Source organism: Pteropus medius, unplaced genomic scaffold, assembly GCF_902729225.1.
Source record: "Pteropus medius unplaced genomic scaffold, Ma_sr-lr_union100, whole genome shotgun sequence".
NCBI lineage: Eukaryota > Metazoa > Chordata > Mammalia > Chiroptera > Pteropodidae > Pteropus > Pteropus medius.
Window position 1 is genome coordinate 30,846 of NW_024354504.1, and position 21,476 is coordinate 52,321.

At 57.5% G+C, this 21,476-nt stretch overlaps 1 protein-coding gene across 4 annotated transcripts; it reads right to left on the reverse strand.

The window, feature by feature from the left end:
• Positions 1–1,471: 1,471 nt before the first annotated feature.
• FAM110C (family with sequence similarity 110 member C) lies at positions 1,472–21,364 on the reverse strand. 4 transcript variants are annotated; one of them, XR_005651187.1, is made up of 3 exons: positions 20,268–21,364; positions 2,716–3,458; positions 1,472–2,396 (listed from the first exon to the last, which is right to left on the reverse strand). XR_005651187.1 is itself a non-coding variant. In XM_039855011.1 (2 exons), exon 1 carries the CDS (start codon positions 21,194–21,196, stop codon positions 20,294–20,296), a length of 903 nt encoding a protein of 300 aa, XP_039710945.1. In that variant the 5' UTR covers positions 21,197–21,361; the 3' UTR covers positions 16,354–16,815; positions 20,268–20,293. The 4 variants fall into 4 exon arrangements, 2 of the variants coding, with proteins under 2 accessions (XP_039710945.1, XP_039710944.1); XR_005651186.1 differs by lacking the exons at positions 1,472–2,396; positions 2,716–3,458 and adding exons at positions 16,354–16,815; positions 19,521–19,586 and having other exon boundaries at positions 20,268–21,363; XM_039855011.1 differs by lacking the exons at positions 1,472–2,396; positions 2,716–3,458 and adding an exon at positions 16,354–16,815 and having other exon boundaries at positions 20,268–21,361.
• Between the last annotated feature and the right edge of the window lie 112 nt (positions 21,365–21,476).

Below are 21,476 nucleotides of genomic sequence, written 5' to 3' on the forward strand. Positions count from 1 at the left end.
CGGCTGTGCGGGGGAGGGGGCGTGCCAGCACAGCTGCCGAGGAGCCTGGGGTTCAGCCTCTCTTGCAAATGCTGCACCTGGAGTGGGGTCCCCAGGGCCCCTTCAGCTCCAGGCCCAGGCCAGAGCCCGGGACCCCCCGCAGCCGGCCCCCCCAGCTCTCCCTGGGGGCTGCAGTCCGCCTCCCGCAGGCCACTCTGCGGTCTCTCCACACCCGAGCTCTCCGCTCTCAGACCTCGGTTCCTTTTGGTCTGGTCCTGGGCTGCCTCTTTTTCAGGTGGCACCCCACGGCCCCCCAGATGTGGTGACGTACAGAGGGTCTCTAAGCACCGTGTTAGTTCAAAAACTGCTCCGGAGAACTTAGGGAGCCAGGAGGGGAGGGTGGCATGAGGCTCGCACGGGTAAGAGCCTGGTGAGAAGGCGGTTGATTTGGGGTGTGCCAAGCTCATGCCAGCTGTCACCGTGAGGCCTCCACGTTCCGGTGGGCAGCTCCCAGGGCACGGATGACGCCACTGGGCAGCGCTCTGAGCCTGACGTGTTCTTCGTCTCCTCAGAAGCCTTTGGAGAAAGAATGTTACCTGGTGACCTGCACTTGTGTCGTTCCCAAGGTGCACACGAGGTGGCAGCAGAGAAGAGTGTTTCTTTGCAAGCTCTGCATGAAAATGAGGCTCCAGACGGCGGTATGAAGCTCACCTTGAGATAAATCCTGTTCTAGGCCCTTCGCACGCCTCATCTCAGCCACTGCTCCCTGCCAGATGGGGCAGGGACAATTATTATCTATTTCACAGATGTTTAAACCGAAGGCTGATCCTAACACAGGTCTGAGTCCGGAACCGAGGCCCCCTACATGGGCCAGAAGAGCACACGGGACCCGGACGTGGAGTCACCCGAGCAGCAGCGCCGGGGTGAACTCGGTTGTTCTACGGGAAGAAAATCTGCACATTACCTCATGATCCCACTTGCCGTGATCACTAAGCTGGTTTGGGGGTGGGGCTGGGCAGGAAGCTGAGGATGGGGGTGGGAACGGAGGGGGGAGGGCGCCTCGCCCCTCACAGGGGTACAACCAGCACCAGATCCTACAGCGACGAGTCCCCACTTCTACACCTGTCCATCTTCCAGCCTTTTACGTCTGCTCTTCCCGAGTCCGGGGCACGGTCTGCTTCTGCCGTGTTCCCCTCTCTGAGGTCCCAGCTGCCAGGAGCTCCCGGCGGCTCAGGATGGAGCGTGTGGTGGCAGCTTCCCTGTGGGGGAGTGTCTGGGCCCAGACAGGTGCGGGACCGACTCCTGGTCCCCCCTCCAGCAGTGCGATTTCAGGCAAAGAAATGGAAACTCAGTCCCTCCGTCTGTCACATGGGGTAACTGCTCCCTGTCAGGGGCCGTGAGGGCTCAGTGAGGTGGTGACGTCAGCTCCTGCCCCACACGTGATCGGCACCCACCCTCCCTCCCTCTCCCCTTCTCGTCCTTCCTCTACCTCCGAGGGGCCGGACAAATCTAGAGTTTAGCAAATAGTCTCGTTTTAGCTGAATCACCTCTCCTACGGGTGCCCGAGTAGCCCAAGTCCCCTAAGCACTGACGGGCATCTGCCAGCTTCGTCCACAGGACGACACTAACCACACCCCTCTCTGGACCCCAGGCCCCTGCTCCTCTCCACACTCATGGTCTCTGCCTCGGCCCGGCCGGCCCACCTCTCCCCAGCCTTCCCACCGGTCTCGCTGCTCCCTGTCCCTCTCTCGTCCAGTCCGACCCCTCACTGGGCCAGCTTGGTCTTTCTAGATTAGGGATCTGATCCTGTCACTTCCTGTGCACAGAGCTGCCCACGGCTTCCCGCGGCCTGGAGAATCGAGTCTCTGTTGCCAGCGGAGTCGAGACGATCAGGCCCGTTTCTCTCCTGGTCTCATTTCCTATCGTATCACCCCGATTCCGTCACCCGTACCCCAGCAGTCGGCACTCACCCTCTGGTTAGACGGTCAGTGAGGCCTTTAATAGAGGCACCACCACTGAGGCTGAGCCTAACTGTGAAAACCTGAATAAAATGCAGATTTTAATGAATAATAATGAATTAATATTTGTTTATTAATTGTAACAATTCTGTTTAAAAAAATCTAGAAAGAGAAAAGAAATTAAAATAAGAGAAACCTATTTCATCAAATTGGAAACCTACGGGAAATGGGTGATCTCCTAGGAAAAATACACATTAATAAAATGGACCCTAAAATAAGGAAAATACAAACAGATCCATTACTCGTCCAGGGACTGTGCCCCCTGCTGACTGCCCCTCGGTTCTGGGGTTTCCCTCTCTGGGGACAGGGGCAGGGCTGTCGGGGGGTGGACAAGCAATGGCCCGGCTCAACCCCTGACTCACGTGTGACCCTGGGTGAGTCCTGTCCGTCATGGAAGCTCTGAGAGATAAAAAGGGGAGAGGGGGGCTTGGGAAGGCGAGGTTTAAACCTCCCCTAACCCTCTAACTGTGACCCCCTGGCCTCCAGCTTAACGCCAACCTCTAAACTCAAGCCCTAAATCCTAGCAACCCTACCCCAGGACCCAATATCTTTGATCCTGACCCTTAAACTCTAAACCTTGACCCTGACCCTCTAGCTGTAACTTAATTTTCTAACCCTGACTCTGACCCTACCCATACCTCTAAACATACCTCTGACCCTGACCCCTGACCCCTGACCCCTGACCCTGGGGGTGAGGCTTCTGTCCCCCATTACTCACCTCAGCTGTTGCCTTTTTTCTTGTGCTCTCTGCTCTTGTATCTTTGCCAGCAGCTCCTTTGTTAATAATTTTCTGTCAGAATTTTGTATCTTACTATTTGTTAGCACCATTTCTTAATTTGAGAAATGATAAAGCTGAGGTAAAAACAAGCTTAAGGAATCTTGTGCCCAGACCCAAACGCACAGCTTTGCGTCGCTGCCGAGCGAGTGCTGACGTTTCCACGGCAGGCGCGGGCTCCGGTGAGCAACGCCGCGGCTTGCGGGGGACCCTGCTGGAGGCTGAGGCCTGTGGGACGTGGGGCGAGCGCTACGCTTCTGACTGCCTCTGCTCACATATTTCCCGGGCCCTGTCTCACTCCGCTTGCTCATCTCCTTGCGCTTGGACGTGGCCGCGCTCCTTTCACTGGCTAGAGCAGGGGAGAAGACGAGACCATCCCAGCAGACGCCCCGAACGCCAGCGTGAGCCCTCTCTCCTCCACGCGGCAGCTGGTGCGACGCCGCCGGCCCTCGGCCCAGGGCTGTGAGTTTGCACGACGGGTTGGAGCTCCCTCCCACCTGACCGTGAAGACCAGGTAGCTGCGGGAGAAGTTCCATGCGCCACCGAGATTTGGAGTGTTGGTTGGCCCGTGGAATCGGGCCTCCCCGGCTGCTGGGGGCCAAAGGTGGGTGGACCCCGGATGAGGGAAACAGGTGTGAAGAGTCTTCTTCGGAAGAAGCAGGGACTGTCGTGTGCTATTGCAGTGGCTGTGGAACAAATAAAGAATATTTCATGAGAATAATGAGAAACTGGACTTTAGGACACGGCTCCAGTTTGCGTCGTGGAGATTCAAAAGCCTGGCAGTGCCTGTGGGGCAGGGGCAGTCGAGCTCAGCCATTGGGGCCCTACACGGAGTGAGGGCGTCCCACACACCCGCTCTCCATCCAGGGGTGGACGGCATCCTGGACCTGGACCTGGACCCCGTTCTCCAAGGCTCCGACAGAACAACCAGCTGCCCCCTGCGATGAGCTCCTGCAGGTGTGACCCGGGGTGTGACCCGGGGGCTTGGCTCCCATGCTCCCCTCAGGCTTTGGGGCAACGCCTGTGACTGCACAGACCTAACATTTGTCGAGTGTCCTGCAGTTCCCTCCTGTAGGTGAGGGAGCCCGAGGGCGCGGGCCTCAGAGCCGGACTCGGAGTGAGCGGCGCGCTCAGAAGCGGAGGGCGCACGTCTGGGGCTGGTCGGGCCGCACGCGGCTACGCTGCTCGCACTGGCGGCGACGGGCTGGCCTGCCTCTTTGTTCCTCCCACGGAAGCCGAGGGGGCGGTAAAGTGAGTCACAAGGGCGCCAGGGGAACAACAGCTAAGTAGAGCTTCATTAAGAATTTTGAGAGGGGCTTCCGGCCGGGATGGCGGCAGAGGGGGCCGTGGCGCTCACATCAAAATCCCGTCTGAACTGCAGAGCGGCCCTCACCGGGAGGCTCCCGAGGTCTGGCTGAACAGAAGTTCTACAACTGGGGACACACAGAAGAGGCCACCTTGAGACTGGTCGGAGGGGTGAAGACGAGAAACGGGCTGGTCCCACAGCCACGTGTGGCGGTTGGGCATCGAGGCGTGTCTCGGCTGCGGAGGCCCCCGGGGGTGGTGAGGGGTCCCGACCCACACCGGGCTCCCTAGCCCAGGGCTCCAGGGATGCAAAGAGGGCTCCCCACAACCTCTGGTTGTGGGAACCAGTGGGGACGGTGGCTCAGTGACACGAAAGATTACAGGAGTCACAGGTGTCCTCTTAAAAGGCCCAGGTGCAGACCAGCTGGTGACAGACTCCCTCTCTCTGAGCTCCAGCACCAGGGACACATTGGAGGGACAGAGTTGTCTGGCTTCAGGGCGAGGGTTGGAGGGGCAGCTTCCTCCCAGACAGAAGGGCGGGCAGAAGCCATCGTGTTTTGCCGAGCACCTCCTACCCCGCCTTGCCCTGCATGCAGACACAGGCGCCACCATATCTGAGTCTCCATCAACGTGACTAACCCAGGTAGTCCTGCCCCTCCCAACATGAGACCCATGCAAGCCGCCTCCAGTGGCCCTTCCACACAAACGGACTGTCTTGGCTCATGCGGCAGACTTTCCTAACATCTCTCATAGGTTCGCAAACCCCAAACAAGCAGCATCCGGCATCAGCATACCCTGTACCTCTTGCTGAGCAGCCCCCAGCCCAGAACTAAGGGCAGCTTGACCTCTCCCAGGCACCTCCAAGACCAGTGCAGGTGGAGGCCATCTGCAGATTCCTTGTTGGCTCCTGCCAGGTGCCCCCGGGCAGGGCACAGGCTGTGGTTGAACTTGACCTGTGGCTGAGCCCCTCCCAGGAGGCCCTGGCCTACAGGCCCAGTAGCCAGCTTTGGTCTGAGCTGGAGCACCACCCAGGGCCAGATCTGAGGACGGCACATCCAAAGGCAGAATGAGAAGGCACCAGCGCCCCGCTGAAGAGAATCCTGCTCTGTGGAGTCAGCCCCTGCACACCACCTCCTCCACTGGTCACGGCCAGTCCTTGCAGACAATCACCCTGAGGGTCAGTCCCTCCCACTGACATGTGAACAGCAACCAGGACAACTACTGCATGAGAGCACACACGACCCACACAAGGGGCACACTGGGAGCACCTGGCTCAGGTGACCCCACAGGACACCTACTACATAAGGCCACTCGACTAAGACATAACAGTCCTACCTAATACATAGAAGCAAACACAGGGAGGCAGCCAAAATGGGAAGACAAAGAAATACGTCCCAAATGAAAGAATGGCACAAAGCTCCAGGAAAAAGAACTAAACGAGATGGAGACAAGCAACCTACCAGCTGCGGAGTTCAAAACACTGGTTATAATGATGCTCAATGAACTTAGGGGAAGAGTAGATAAACTCAGTGAGAACTTTAACAAAGAGGTAAAAAACATAAAAATAGAGATAGAAAACATAAAAAAATCAGAAATGAATAATACAATAACTGAAATGAAGAATACTATAGGAGGAATTAACAGTAGATTAAACGAAGCAGAGGATCGAATCAATGATTTAGAGGATAAGGTAGCAGAAAACATTCAAGCAGAAAAGCAAAAAAAAAAAAATCCAAAACAATGAGGACAGTTTAAGGGGTCTCTGGGACAACATCACAGGGGAACCAGAAGGAGAAGAGAGTGAACAATAAATTGAAAACCTATTTCAAGAAATAATGACAGAAAACTTCCCTCACCTGGTAAAGGAAATAGGTATACAAGCCCAGGAAGCACAGAGAGTCCCAAACAAGATGAACACAAAGAGGCCCACACCAAGACAAACGTAATTAAAATGCCAGAGGTTACAGACAAAATGAGACTCTTAAAAGCAGCGAGAGAAAGTCAGCAGTATTGTAATGACTGTGTGGTGTCAGGTGCGCATCTGTGTTTTACTCCTTTGGAACTCACTTTAAGCGGCACTCAATTGTTTTCTTCATCTGGAAACTCATAAATTTCTTCTATGGAAAATACTCTTGATTCTTAAATTGACATATAATTCACATACCATCCAATTCAGTCATTTGAGGTGTATAATTCAGTGGTATTTAGTTCATTCACAAGGTTGTACAATCATAAGACTACTTCATTCTAGAACGTTCGTGTCGCCCCATAAAGAAACCCTGACCCATCGGCAGCCGCCCGCTCCTCCTTCCCCAGCCCCTGGCAACCGCTGACCTACATAGGCTTGCCAGTTCTGGACATTTCTACAGACGGACACAGACGCCCCGTGGTCTTTCGCGTCCGGCCCCTTTCACCGAGCGCAGGGTCTTCGGAGTTCATCTGTGTCACAGCGTGGACCAGCCCTCCCTTCCCTTTACGGTGGAGTGACATCCCATTACACGATACGGCGCATTTTATTTATCGTTCGTCAGTTGGTAGACATTTGGGTGATTCCACCTCTGGCTATTATGAATCACATTGCCGTGAGCCTTTGTGCAAGGTTTTTGTGTGTACGTGTGTTTCCACTCTCTTGCGTAGATACTTAGGAGCAGAATTGATGGGTCAAATGGCTTTTTTAGAACCTGCAGACTAGTTTCCAAAGAAACTGCACCAATTTAAATTCCACGATCATTTTAGAAATAGTTTTCTTCCTCCTATTTTCCTTTTCCCCTCTTTGTAGGATTCTGCTTAAACTGTGAGGATGAATCAGCAATCAACGCAGGTCCTTTAATAAATGACCCAAAAAGGAGATTCAGGCTCCGAGAGCGGGGTCTCTGCGCTCTGAATGGCTGGGCGCTTCTGGGGGACCAAGAGCCGCGTTTCCGGGACAGTCCTGGGCAGCGCAGAGCTGTTGGTCACCTACCGTGACATAACCTCCACCACCAACGGGATTTTACCAGGTCAGAGTGTTTTCCAAGTTTTCATGCCCAGCACTGTTAAGTACTATCCTATATTTTGTTCAGAGTGCTTTCAGGCACATGCAGTGGAGTCTAATGGAGACCCCACTACCTGCATCCACCTTCCTAGAGTGGCCGACGTGCATGAAAAGGTGTTCGGAGTGCGTGCGGGTCCAGCCCGGTGCAGGTCCTGTTTGCACACACCGTGCTGTCTCCGTGGAGGTAAATTTACCCTGAGAATGTCGGGCTAAGAGCAAGGGGTCTCTCGACACCTTCTTGACTGGCGACCTTCTCACATGGCCCCTGAGGCATCGTTGCCAATTGTGGTTTATTCCTTATTATTTTATGCCTCCCATCAATCACTTGGATCTAGCCCGGGCTTGCCACGGCCCTGCTCGAGGTGGGGGACTTGCAGCAACCTGAACACGGCTCTCCTGATTAAAGATAAATTCCCTTCCAGTGCTGACAGAGCGTGAAAAAGGCTGAAGCGACAGGAAAGGCTTGGCACCGGGGACGGAAGCGTGACGGGGCCGGGCTGGGAGCCGGGCGGAGGAGAGAGCCCATTCTCACTGACTCATGGCTTTACTCAGGGGAGCGGTGACACCTGGGGCTTTTCTGGGCAGCTCCTTACTCTGCGTGTTTATTTTAATTTTCTTCCATCACCTTTTGTCGACTGAGCACACCGGTAAGGGGGGCGTGGAGGCAGGAAGGGTAGGATGAAGTCCACATCTAGCACTTACTGGACGTCTGCTGGAGACGGCCCATCATGAAACGCTAACTGCCTGAGACAGTGACAGACCAGCCAGGCTGGCAGCCGCGGTGCCCCCGTGAAGGGTCCTTCCCAAAGGAGCCGAGTTCCGCAGCCAGGCCTCTCAGCAGCACGCACGTGCCCTCAACGCACACGCACGCACATAACTGGTAAGATGGCACACGATGCTCTACACACCACACGCTGCGAGAGATACCCTCACGTTAATCAAAATGCGACGCATAACCGGTGCATGCACACGCGATGTTTCATTACACACACGCGCGATGCCCTCAATGCACACACACGCACATGTCCCTCGGTATGCACACGATGTTCAGACACACACACGTGCCCTCAACGCACACACACGCACATGTCTCCTCGGTGCATGCACATGCATGCTCAGACACACGCGCATGCCCTCAATGCACACACACACACGCTCACACATGCACACACGTGCCACATGGGCACACACGCACGCTCACACATGCACACACGTCGCATGGGTGCACACACTGCTCCACATCAGCTGTCAGTCACCTCCTCAGAGGGACCAGTGTCCGCTAACTGTGAGCTCTCGGGCACCTCCCACTCCGGCTCCCGCCTCCGCTGCGCTCAGGGACCCTGGCCCGTGAGCTCGGACACTTTGCGCCCTCGGGCTCCGATGCACCTTTCCCAGCCTCGAGCGGCGACTCGCACTTAACCTGTCGGGCAGGGAGCAGCACAGAGCGTGGTCAGCACCGCAGCGTCGAGCGAGGGGACCTGGACGCAGACTCGGGTCTGTGGGTCACTGGTCGTGTGACCGCAGGCCCGCGGGTCCCTCTCAGCAGCCCCCATCCTGTCACCTTCTGTGACCACGACTGCGGCTGATCGCGGAGTGCGCAGCTTCCGAGGACCAGAGAACACGAGGTTCCCGGAGCTTCGGCACCTGCGCGGCGTCCACGTGGCCTCGTTGGCCGGTTTGTCTGCTTTTGCTGTCAATCGCACTGACTGCTTTGCAGTCTTTGCCTCGATTTCCCTCCAGGAAACATCGGGGGAGAAGAGCCTGATGCTCCCCCCTAGGCCGAGAGGCGGGGATGCCAAGGACAGACGTGACCCCACGGGCGGCTTCCAGGCTCCTGTGATCAAGACGCTTTGTACCCAGCCACCTACCACGCAGGGCTTGGGCCTAACCCGGCTCCTTCTCAGCAAGTCTGTCTCTCCGTGGGCTCTCTCCTCAGCACAGGTCACCCTGTCCCCAAGGCCTGGACCCTTCACGTAAACGCGCCTAAAAGGCTTTGACCATCTGCCCCAGACGCCCGGCCATTACACGTTTTAGAACTTCTTATTCTGGAAGCCGAGCTATTTAACCGTAACTGATCTGAGGAGCGTTACGTGGGGCAAAGGACGCACCAGCGACGGGTTAGGTTCCTGGCTGATAATCGGTCGGTTCAGGGAGATGAACTGGAGCACCCAGGCGTCTGAGGGAGGGTAGAGACTGTCTCACCCGCATAGAAACACGCTTCATTAAAAAGGGAGAATAAACCGTAACGGCAAAGTAATACTGCCCACGCAAGCCGGCCCGTTACAGAAGGGAGAAGGGCTCAGGGAAGCAGTGAATTCCTTTTCCTTTAAGGAAAGCAACAGACAGAAATCAGGGGTGTATACAAGGCTGATTAATCATTTCCCAAACACCTTACGCAGGTCTGGTTTTGAGTCATCCTCGCGCTAAGTAAGAATCTCGGCCTCGGGAAACGATATCTGTGTGTGCTTCGATTGCACCGCCCGGCCCCCCGAGTGAGGCTCACACCTGTCACCAAGCCCTGGCTGGTCCCCTTCTCACAGACACCTGCACTGCAGAAGCACGGGAAGCACACGGCGTGGGGGCTTTGGGGACGCACACCACAGAGAAGTCCGCCCACACTTGAAAGGCACCCCAAACCTGTCAGATGGACCTCAGGGCATGGAGAAGATGAACTAGGAGGAGAATTAGAAATCAGAAGCTCAGGGAAGGCTGCGCTAGAATTCTGTGAGTCGCAGCCGCAGGACCCGCCGAGGCCCAAGCACTGTGCCTTCTCCTTTCCTGTCTCGAGGTGGCGAACACCCTGTGTCTGTCACTCTCCGAGATCAAACAGCACAAGGACTGGCATTCCGCACTCAGGAATACTTCTACGTGACGATTTCTTAAAAACCAGAACTAATGGCTGTCAGGGGAGTGATTTAGTCCCTTTCTTGACCACCTAAGTTTTTACTTCCGTTTTCTACACGATTCGGGGTCTGCGGCTAACGAGAATAAGAGCAGCTACGGCGCTGCCCACGTTAGGGTCATGGGAATGTAACGCTTTGAAGGACAATGAAGGGGACAGGGAGGGACTCGGAACCCTGTGAAACGAAAGCAAGAAGAACCGCAAGGACCACAGTGTAACCCAGTGTCACTGAAAAAGTGGGGGGACTCCTGGGTGCGAGCTGTCGATGTGCCGGGGACCGGCTCTCTCCGGCGACCCCGCCACGCTCGTGTTTAACATCCGGCATAAAACGAAGCAGGGACGTCACCCCGCATCTGCTCCAGGTGTGACAGGGTGAGTTTGTGGAGTCGCACACGGACGCCCCAAATCAGAGAGGCATCCCCGGGGAAATGGGCACACCGTGTGATCCTGAGCAGTGGACACGACCGAGGACCCGGGAGGGGAGTCTTTGGCGTGAGGAAGACCCCCCCCACGCCCCCTGTGCCCGTGGCACGCGCAGCTCACGACCCTCGTGACAGGCGGGTCTTTCCAACGACCCAGTGGGGCCTGGGCACGAGGCCCTGATTGCAAACAGGGCCCTCGCCGGGTATCTGTGACAGCGAGTTCTCCTCCCGCGGTGTGCATGTCGGGATATTTATTTCTGGAAACTCTGGCGCCCGGCGAGCACCTGTGCGGAGGCTCCCTCCTCCTTCGAGCCAGGCCCCTGCGCGCAGCCACACGGGTGCCCCACAGCCGCACGGCCACAGGGTGCTGTGCTCCCCACCGCCCAGCCGCTCGCAGAGCTCGCTCTGGGTCCGCTTCCTTCTCACCTGCAAAACAGTAGCCGACGTGCGGCCTGGACAGCACCAGGACCTTGGCCTTCTCTTTTCCTTAAATTATGGCTGTCGAGCTCTCTGGAGCTCCAGAGTGAACCTACGTGGTTCCTCTTCCTCTGCGCCCGTGGCCATTTCCGGTCTCTCTGCAGTGAGCAGCGGCCACTGAAGCATGGTCCCGCCCGCCCCCCGGGGAGCCAGGTGCTCGGCCTCCAGCCACTCTCTGGCTCCTGCCCAGCTGGCTCCCCCCACGGGCGCGACCAGCCCCGCTCCGGCCTCACGCGGCCCGGCTCGCTTTGCCTCTCAAGTTCTCTTGATTTCTATGTTCGAAACGCATGTCTCTTACACAGAACTGTCAACGCAGGCTGGGCGGCCCGCGGCATCGCCGTCACCCAGCAGGTGGTGACGGGGACTCAGCGTGGGACACTGTGTCAGAGTGGCTTCGGTCTCGACCTGCTGAGCCGAGCTGTGGCCTGGAGGAGTCAGTGACCCTTCCTCTCAGCGCCCGCTGGCACTCGCTGTCACAGCCGCAGAGACTGGAGCAGCCTGGGGCGGCACACGGCTCCAGCTCTCGCCTGGCCGCGTCCCTCCTCGGACCCTGGCGGCCTCAGCGGTCCCACGCGAGGCCACGCGGCGCTGGGCGGGGTCCCCCACCGGGCAGAAGGGCCCCCGCGGCCCTCGATCAGCGTAGGAGAGATGGTGATTCCGGTGCTCTCGAAGCAGCTTCCAGCCTGGCCCTCCCCGTTCACGGGACCTGAAGTTTTTCCCAGGAAGGGACTCAGAGCGAACCAGGGAGTCGGTTGGCACCCACCAATGCTCGTCTTCCCGAGGCCCAGGACATGGAGGGCCTGCCGCCCAGGCCGGGCACCTCCTGGAAGACGGCAGCGGGGGGTCGTGATTTCTTTCTTCATACGATATTATACCAGTTCAGATGCGCCACACCACGATTTGACGTTGATGTACCTTATGACGTGATCACCACAGTAAGCCTCGTAATGATCTGTCACCACACGAGGTCACATCATCGACTGTCTGATGAACTTTCCAGCCCCACGACTTCCTCTGTACCTGGAAGTTAGTGCCTCTTATTCCTCCTCACCTCTGGCGACCACCGGTCTGTTCTTTCTGTTTTGGGTTTTTTTTTAATACCACGTAGAAGTGAAATCATATGGCATTGTCTCTGTCTGACTTATTTCACTCAGCACAACACCCTCTAGGTCCGTGTCGTTGCAGACGGCAAGATTCGTTCCTTTTCGTGGCTGAGTAATATTCCGTTGTAAATATTGACCGCCTCTTCTTTATCCAGTCTATTAGGTTGCTTCCATGTCTTGGCTGTTGTAAATAATGCTGAATGAACATGGCTCTGCATGTATCTTTTCAAATTAGCGCTTTCATTTTCTTTGGATAAATACCCAGGAATGGAAGTGCTGGGTCATATGGCAGCTCTATTTTTAATTTTTAGAGGAACCTCCATGGCCATTCTGGCAGGTGTGAGGTGATATCTCATTGTGGTTTTGATTTGCATTTCCCTGATGATCAGTGACATTGAGCATCTTTTCATATGTCTGTTGGCCATCTGTATGTCCTCTTTGGAGAAATGTCAGTTCCGGTCCTCTGCCCATTTTGCATTTGGATTTTTTGGGGGGTTAAATTGTATAAGTTCTTTATATATTTTGGATATTAACCCCTTATTGGATATATCTTTTATAACAGCTTCTCTCATCAGTTGGTGCTTTTTGTTGATGGTTTCTTGGCTGTGCAAAAGCCTTTTAGTTTGATCTAGTCCAAATTGTTATTTTTTCTTGTGTTGCCCTTGTGCAAAGAGGTACACCCAGAAAAATATTGCTAAGGTATGTCAAAGAGTTTGCTGCCCATGCTGTCTTCTAGGAGTTTCATGGTTTTAGGTCTTACATTTAAGTCTTAAATTCATTTTGAGTTTCTTTTGTATCTAGTGTAAGAAAATGATCAGCTTCTATTTTTCACATGTGTCTGTCCAGTTTTCCCAACGCCACTCTTATTGAGGACACGGCCATTACCCCATGGCGCGTTCTCGCCTCCTTTGTCGTGGATTAAATGCCCGCGTCGGTGTGGGTTTGTTTCTGGGCTCTCTATGCTGCTCACTGATCCGCGTGTCTGTTTCTGTGTCAGCACCGTACTGTCTTGACTACGGTAGCTTTGTGCTATAACCTGAAATCAAGGAGCGATTGAAAGCATATCTCCAGCTTTGTTCTTCTTCCTCGAGACTGCTTGGGCTACTCAGGGTCTTTTGTGGGGGAACCACACGATTCTAATGTCGCTTCCAGCCTTACCAGTCTGTGGTCCTGGCTGAGCGGGTCTCTGCCATCTCAGCAGATGCCCATGTGGACATGCTCTCTCTCTGGCACCTCACACGCCCGCAGGGAAAGCTGAGTGAGAACCCCGGACACTCTGCACACGTGCCCCTTCTGCACGGTGGATGCTACAGTCCCGACCCGCTAAGCAGCTCGGAGAAGAACATGGTCCTCCACTCCGGGCAATGTCAGCGGCTCGTCCCAGCCCAAGCCCTGCTGGCTCCTCCACGGCCGTGTCACTCACGGGAGCACCGCCCCTCAGCTGGCTGGCCCGGCCTGGGAGTCATGGCTCATTAGCTGTATCGACTCTTTTTATTCTTTTCCTGTTTGGAAAGTGGACTTCTAAGAGACAAGGGAAGGCAGGCAGCCTCCTACGACCACCTTCTGGCCAGATGCAGACCAGGTCCCGAGCCCCATTTGTAACGTGTTCTGCTTTTGTTTTGTTTAGATGTCCAAGCTTTAAGCTGCCTGGGTAAAGGACCTCCAGGGATTGAAATAAGCCTCTCAGCAGAAAAATACGCCACTTATAATTTACATGCTTTCCTTCGCTGTTGCTAGATTCTTTATATGATTTGGACTTTGGGTTCCATTACGGCTCACACAGATCGGCCTCCCTTGCTGTATCACCCCTCTCTGTCATCATTTGCCCATCTACCTACTATTTATTATCTACCTACCCATCCTCACCAGAGGTCTGACCCTCTTACCAGCGGGCGAGCATGTCACGGTAGGGAGTTTAGGGACCCTATGCCCAGTGCAGAACTTGGCTCCTCAATAACTGCAGGTGGGTGAGCTCTGCTCACTGCCATCGGTGGCTTGTCCTGGACTGAAGTCACTGCTGCTCAGGAGCATGGCTGCTGCGGCACCAGCAGGACATGGGTTCAGCAGACGCTGCAGCCTCCTGTCCTGGCACCTGTACTAGAGAGGTGCTTGCAGGCGGGAACCATGTCTGTTTCTGGGGTTCATTTCTCTCTAAGGAGACTAATATTCTATTTTGAATGAGAGATGAAGGGTTATTAATGGATTACTAATTCTCCCCTTTAGGAAGCATTTCACTTTAATGACAATGTTCGAGCAGAGAACATGACAACGACAATCAGCTGTGGAATCCGGGGCCTCACAGCAATTACGATGGTCACGTTACCCAGCGAGGTGCGTTTCCTGTCATCGCTGCTCCGGAAGCGTCTGCAACCCGAGCTATAAGCTCTTGCCTGAGAACACAGTTTCTTTCTTATTCCATATTTCTAACCCGGAACATTCAAATATCATGTAGATCTATTTATTTCATTGCTAAAAACACGAGCAAAATTCAAACACGAACCACTGCGCAACCCTTCACGGCTTCCGGTTTCACTGAGTTTCCACAAAGGGCGACTGAGAGGTGAGACTCATCTACCGAAGGAGGAGAAGGCGACCGTGGGAGACCGTGCCCGAGGCCACAGAGGCGGCTCCGCGCGGTTAAGCAGATGTCCCTGTGGCCCGGACCTGACCATCGTCCCCACGGAGGCGCAGTGATTCCCTCGCTGTCCCGGAGGACGCCTCCCTGGGGCCGCTGGGGCATCTGGCAGAGCCGCCGACGGGGCTCGGAAGAGAGTCAGGGCGGATCCGCCTTCCCGCTGCCTCGCTCCGGCCCGCGCCGGGCCGAGCGGACCTCGGAGCCCACTGAGCTCGTCCGGCGATGATAGGAATAAAACACGGAGGAAAAAAACTATTCAAAGCAAAAGGCTGATGAAGCAATGAAAGGAAAATACTGTCCTAAATATTCCAAACCGTCGTTACTGCGCCGTCTCCAGGGAGGTCTGGGGACCCGGACCCCACGCGACTGGCCCACGACCGCCTGGGCGTTCGCGCCTCGCGTCCGCTGATGATGGACGAGACGGTACGAGGCAGGGAGGGAAGAAACAAGATGCGGGGAGTCGCCCAGGCGTGGATCTGCTTGGGCTGTGCTCGCGCGGCGCAAGTTCACGAACTCGTCTCAGTCAGTGAAAAAACCCTTTATTTCTCTGATACGGACACACGACGGTGCGCTCCGGGCGCAAGCGGCGTGTCAGAGCTCGATGGTCTTAAGGGGAAACCGATTTAAAAATTATTTCTCATCCGTCGTGGGACGGCGAGTCCGCGCGTTTTGACCTAAGACAAACCCGAGCCGGGTTTCGGGTCCCCCTGTTCTGACAGGAGCGGGGCCCGGAGCCGCTGTATCGACCGCGTCCGCACATAAAACGGACGGGCACCTGCGGGCGGCAAAACCGGGTACACGACCCGGCCCTTCAGACCGCTGCTCTCGGCGCCCGCATCTTTTTTTTCAACTGAGCGCAACCCAGGTAACCGCAAAACGGCAGCATTTTTAGCGGAACAACTTGGGGGGCGCGGATTCTAGCGCAGGGAACCTGCTCTCAAGCGGAGCCCGCCCGGAGGGAGGCGGCCTGTCCGCGGGGCCCCCGAGAACGCGGATCCGGGACTCGCAGACGCGTCATTACGAGACAGAGACGGAGACGGAGACGGAGACGGAGACGGAGACGGAGACGGAGACAGAGCGCGGCACCGAGCGGCGGACGCTCCGCTCAGGGCAGAAGGTGAAAAGGCGACGGAACGACAAATACGAAAAGGTTCCCATGAGAAAATGGAGAACACGAGAAAGGAGGGAGTGATTTAAAAATATGTCGTTAAAGCCAAAGTTGCATGAAAAATGATCTGAAGACCAGTAACTGTGTAAAAATAAATATTTCAGTAACTCAAAGACCTACTCTCACAGTAAACGGTTAAAACATAGAATACGATATTAAACACATGCACGAGAAAAACGAAACGAATCGCTTAAAAACTATTTTACCACTGAGACACCCCTGTCTCTCCCTCCCGTGTTCTCTCTCTAACCATTTTGTTCTTGAAGAGAGATTTTGATGAAACGCGGAGCTGTGTCGTGGGCGCCGACACCGCGACCACTTCTCCCGGAAGGTTCTGACCCTGACAGCTGTATCTTGTGCCCCGGGCGTCAGGCGCTGGCGCGGTTGCTGGGTCACCGCACGTCTGGGGACAGCGCTGCGACCGAGTCTCCCGCCGCTGGGTGTCCCCTCCTTCCGAGGCTGGGGCCAGGACGAGCCGGCCACAGCTGCGGCTGCGGCTGCGGCGGCGGCGGCGGCGGCGGCGGCGGCTGCGGAGGCGACGCTGAGCTCCCCAGCAACTGTCGGGGACGCCCAGGCCGGCGAAGCACTTCGCAGCACCGCCCACAAGGCGGGAGGGGCGCCGTCGGGGTGACCCCGCCTGCGACCCCCGCGGCCAGCCGTCCTGGGGCGGGGCCGCCTTCCCGCCATCACAGAACTTTGATTCAAACGCGCCCATCCGTCCAGGTGACCCACAGCGGCCACCTCCGTGGCGCGCCTCGTTTTCAGGCTCTTTGCCTGTTTTTCTTCTTGAAATCCATGTGGCGAGACAGCGCGCGGGGCAGGAAGACGCGAGATCCTTGTAAGCAGCCTCGCGGGCCTGCAGGTCCCTCGGACAGAGAGACATCTGGAGCGCCACCAGTCCTAGGGCGCCACCTCGGCTGCTTCCTGCCGCGTGAGGGCCACGGTCCCATCTTCTCTGCAGTTTCGGATTCACACTTCTTCAGGGGGTTCTTTGTTCCTGGGGAAAAGAGCAACCGTGGGGTCACCTGGGTGCCCTGGACAGGACCTGCGGCAGTGAGGACAGCCCTGGGTCCCAAGTCACCCCCACATGCTTCAGGGAGCCCCGGCGCTGGGAGGGTTCCCGGGGAGTGAAAAAAGCAGCAGACCAACACCAGTCTAGGCTCAAGGTTAAGGCCACACATTATACTTCAAAGTCTTCGGTTTTGTGATACTTTCTGCACGTTACAGCATCTCCTTTTTGCATTTTACAGTTTGAGAAGAGCTTTCCTCCGAACAAAACACATATCCATCTCCCCGCAGGCCTTTCTCCGGACCTTAGAAATTCCTGTTTGCCCCTAACCACTCCTGGGGCCGTAGGGACAGTGCTGTCACAGAGTGACCAGCACAACAGAAACCAGGCAGGCCACAGGTGCTGATCCGCAGGAGGCAGACACAGTGCACCCTTCACCCCTTCACCAACGGAACCTCTCCGGAGAGGCTGGGGGCTGGCCCGAGGCTCCGGCCACTCGTGTGCCTAAGAGGCTCCAGAGAGGGGCTGAAGGGTGAGCGGCTGCTGCCCAGAGGGAGCGGAGAGGCAGGGGGCCCAGTGTGTCCGCTCCTCCCCCACGGCGTCTTCGCAGAAAGTGAGACATGGCGCTGTCCCCTCAGTGCTGGGGGCGCAGGTGTTCCTTTTTATCAAAGAGCAGTGTGCAGACAGCCGCGGAACATCTGAGATTTCTGTCTTGACATTAAACAACGTCATTCCCGAATAACCTGAAGGACAAGTTCCCATTCTTTTCTAACGACATGAAAATCAGTAACATATATTCTTTGGAAAAGACAGAAAACCAGAGACCTAATTTGAGCAGGCCTGTCATCTGAATGAACCGAAGCACAGGAAGATGACTAACCACCACCAGATGGCAAGAGCAATGTTCATGAATTAGACGCTGGGAAGAGAACACGTGGCACTGTCCATGACTCAGGCGCCCGGTGGGTGTGGCACAGAGTCATCCAGCTCTGAACTCTCACCTCTGAAAAGCAAACACCCTCATCCTACGGCAATAAACCTATGAACTTGGTATTTAATTCCGGGTGGTATATTTTCATTTTAACTGATAATATCTCCATTTACCAAGGGGACGAAAACCTCATATAAAATACATTTGTTTTCTTTTTCACTTAGAATACATGCCTTTGCTCATCTCAAATTTTCTAAAATTTTCATGAAACCCTAAAACTAATCTGTGTGGATTCCAACACATGCCCTGCTAGACTGCAGGATGCTCACAGCTTGCACCTTGCTGCCCCAGGTTCCAGAGCGACTGGACTAGTCTCAGACGAGTGACCCTGTGAGGAAGGGTCGGCTGCCTTTTCCCGTGAGCTCCCATTCACCCCTTGCCTGTGCGGGGAAAGGCCCCGGCTCTGGGTCCTGCTCCTGCGCTGCAGGGGACATGCCTGCAGGCACCGGCCATGGTGGGGGCAGGGAGGAAGCAGCCTGGGCTAGGCGGGGTGGGGGTGGCCGGAGCAGGCCCAGGACACTTGTTTCATCCTCCTCGCCCCCTGACTGAAGCACTAGGTCTCCTGGTTGAAGTTTCAGAAACCCAGCTGTGTTTTAGATCTAGGGGAGTAAATTTGTGAAGCAAATATTTACAGTGCTGGTGACTGCTGAGGACGGACAGAAAACTGGGCAGTCTCCCTTCTCTGAGCAATAATAAGAAACAGCTCAGGAGGCGGCCGACACCGACCCCGCTGGGACAGACAGGACTGAGAGGGAGGAGAGGGTGAGTCACAGGGAGCCCCCGCGCGGATTCACCCTCAGCAGTCTCCCCGTTCTGCTGTGACCTCCCTGTCACTCCTCGTCACAAGCGCAAGGTCTCGGGCTGACGGCTCAAACCTAAAAGGGCCTTGGGAAGGCCACTTTGTGAGCTGGCCCTAAGTCCTCCTTCAGGTCACCCCTCGACGCGGAGCCCTGGGGGTGGGCCGGGCCGGGGGGCTCAGGGCTGTGCTTTCCCGTCACGTCGTCTGGCTCCCTCCTGTACTCAGCGCCCTGCCTGCCCCGCGCCTGGGACAGCGTGGACTGGCGACCTGGAGGGACCGTGTTCATAAATCCACATTCACACCCTCCAGTTCTCCTTTTCTGGGGTCCAGTCGCGGAGACACAGACTCCCACCTGCCTCTGCAGACCACCTGCCTCTGCAGACCACCTGCCTCTGCAGACCACCTGCCTATCTGCCTTCACTGTGGCCGAGGGAAGCCCACGCCCCGAGTGCCACGTGATGACGGAACAGGACAGGCCCCTCAAGTCCCAGCTTGCTGTGCTGTGCGCTCGGCCATGACCCCCTGGGACCAGGCCGGGCCCCGAAAACTTCCACCCTCCACACCAAGGTTTTCACGGCATCTCCAAACTCATCTCAGTTCAAAGAGACAATCTGAAAAATGCAAGTTGATGTTATTTTTTGTTATTTGTTCTTAAATTCTGGCTACCTATATACATTCTTTGGGGCCTTAGGCTAGTGGAGAATAATCTTCAAATATTGAGGAAGAACTTAAGTCGCTGTCCTTCCGAGCTCTCAGGAAGCAGCGACCCGGTCTCCCTGGTTCACTCCCGCTCTGCACTAAGGGAACCGTTCAGGCATTTTTCAGTCCCCAACACGGGTGAGCTGCGCACAGACACGTCTGTGGCATCGCCCCGCCCACCACTCTGCCAGTGTATTCACCTACTTTCTCTCAAGGGCAGACGAAGCACTTTCATCGCGTGGCTTTCTGTTCGTCTACAGCCACCGGCCACTGAAGGGTAAGGGGAGAAAAGGTGTCCGACGTTTACAGTCTTGGTTCCCAGAGAGAACCCTGGGAAAATTCGGTCTCCTTGCCCTTCATGATCCCAGGACATGCCCCCCCCCCACACACACACACCGTGCGGGCAGGGAGCACGGGTGACAGGAAGGAGCAACGCTCCTTAGCTCCTCAGGGAGCAAGACCTTGAGGTCAGCCCAGCAGCCCCGGCTCCCGGCACGCGGGGGCAGAGGCACCAGGGCTGTGGAGTCGCAGCCCGAGGGCCCCTGAGACGCTAGGGATAACCTGGCGCCCCGCTCCGCAGACCCAAGCTCCCTGTGACCCAGGCTGCTCAGCGGCTCTCCTTAGAAAGCTGTCAAAACGACTGAAGACAAGTTTAGTCAAACGGATCTTTCTGGCTACACTAATGCCCGGCTGCTGACAAGGCCCTGCGGGGGACCTGTCTGCACCGGCTGGGCGGCCACCCACAAGGCAATTCCCACCAGAGCCAGAGGACAGCGGCGGCCGAGGGCGCAACCGCCTCTGCCGCTTCCGCTCCCCCAACAGCAAAGCCCACCGGGAGGGCCGAGGGCCGCGTCGCCCGCCTCCCGCGCCGGGGGACGCGCTGGCCCTGCGGCGCTGGGCCGCACTCGCCGAGACGTCGCGGGCCGCGGCAGACGCCCCTCCCGGTCGCACCTGGGCCCGCGGCTCCGCGCGCAGCGTCACGCCGGGCCCTGCAGCCCCTGCCCGGGGGTCGCCCTGGCCTTCCGGCAGGTGTACAGCCACTTGATGATGCGCGCGTTCCTCTCGATGACCGACGTGGCGCTGGGCGCCTGCTCCGTCAGCTCCTCCTCCTGCAGCCCCTCGTCGCCGCCGCTGCGCCGGGAGAAGCCGCTGTCGGACGTGGCGACGCTCACGCTGCGGACCTTGGGCGCGCCGCGGTCGGACGCCGCGGAGAAGTTCTCCCTGCCGAGCGCCTCCACCACCTCGGGCTCCAGGCCGCAGTCCTGGAAGAAGGCGTCCAGCTCGGCCAAGGACGCGGAGAAGCGGGAGCTGAGGTCCGACTGTGAGCGCCGCAGCCCCCCGCGCCTGGGCCCCCGGGGCGCCGCCAGGTCTCCGGGGGGCGGCCCGATGAGCGCGGCGGGCGCGGGGGGTGCGGAGGGCGCGGGCGCCGCCACCGGGCGGCGCTCGGTCCGCGCGGACACCCCGGGGGACGGCGGCGCCTTGTCCGAGCCCGGGCCCGGGGAGACCTTCCTCGCCGAGCCCCCCGCGCCGCCGTCGGCGCTCGGTGCGCGCGCGAACTCGCGCTTCTGCCGGTAGATGACCAGCGAGTCCGGCCTCAGCGGCTTGCGCGCTATGGCCCTGCGCGCCACGGCTCCGGGGGCGCGGGCCGGGGGCCGGAGGACGTCCTCCTGTCCGTCGCTCGGCCCGGGGGAGCTGCCCTCGGAGGCCTGGCCGCGGCCGAGCCCGGGCCGGCCCCGCACGTACTTGGCGCGGTCGGCCGCCAGCCTCTCCACTGCGCTCGCGCGCGCCGGCCCCGCCGCGTCCCGGCCCCGCGGGGCCTCGGCGTCTCGGGGCAGCCGCCGCGCGACCGGGGGCGCGTCCAGGGCTGGCAGCGCGCGCATCCTCGCTGCGGGCCCACCGGCCGGCTCCGGACCGGCGGAAACGCTCCGGCCCAGCTCCGGTCTGTCCCGGGGCCAAGTCCAAAGTCCGCGCGGGGCGGGGGACAGCGCCTAGTGCGACCGGCCCAGGTCCCGAGTCTGGGCGAAAACGAGTCCGCGCCGATTGGCGAACCGCTCCAGTGCCCGCCCTCTGGCTCCTCCCGGCCAGTCCTCGCTGTCCTCGTTCTTCTGGCTGGGCGCAGTCCCCAGGCCCCCCCCCTGCCTGCCTCCCGTCGGTCTCTGC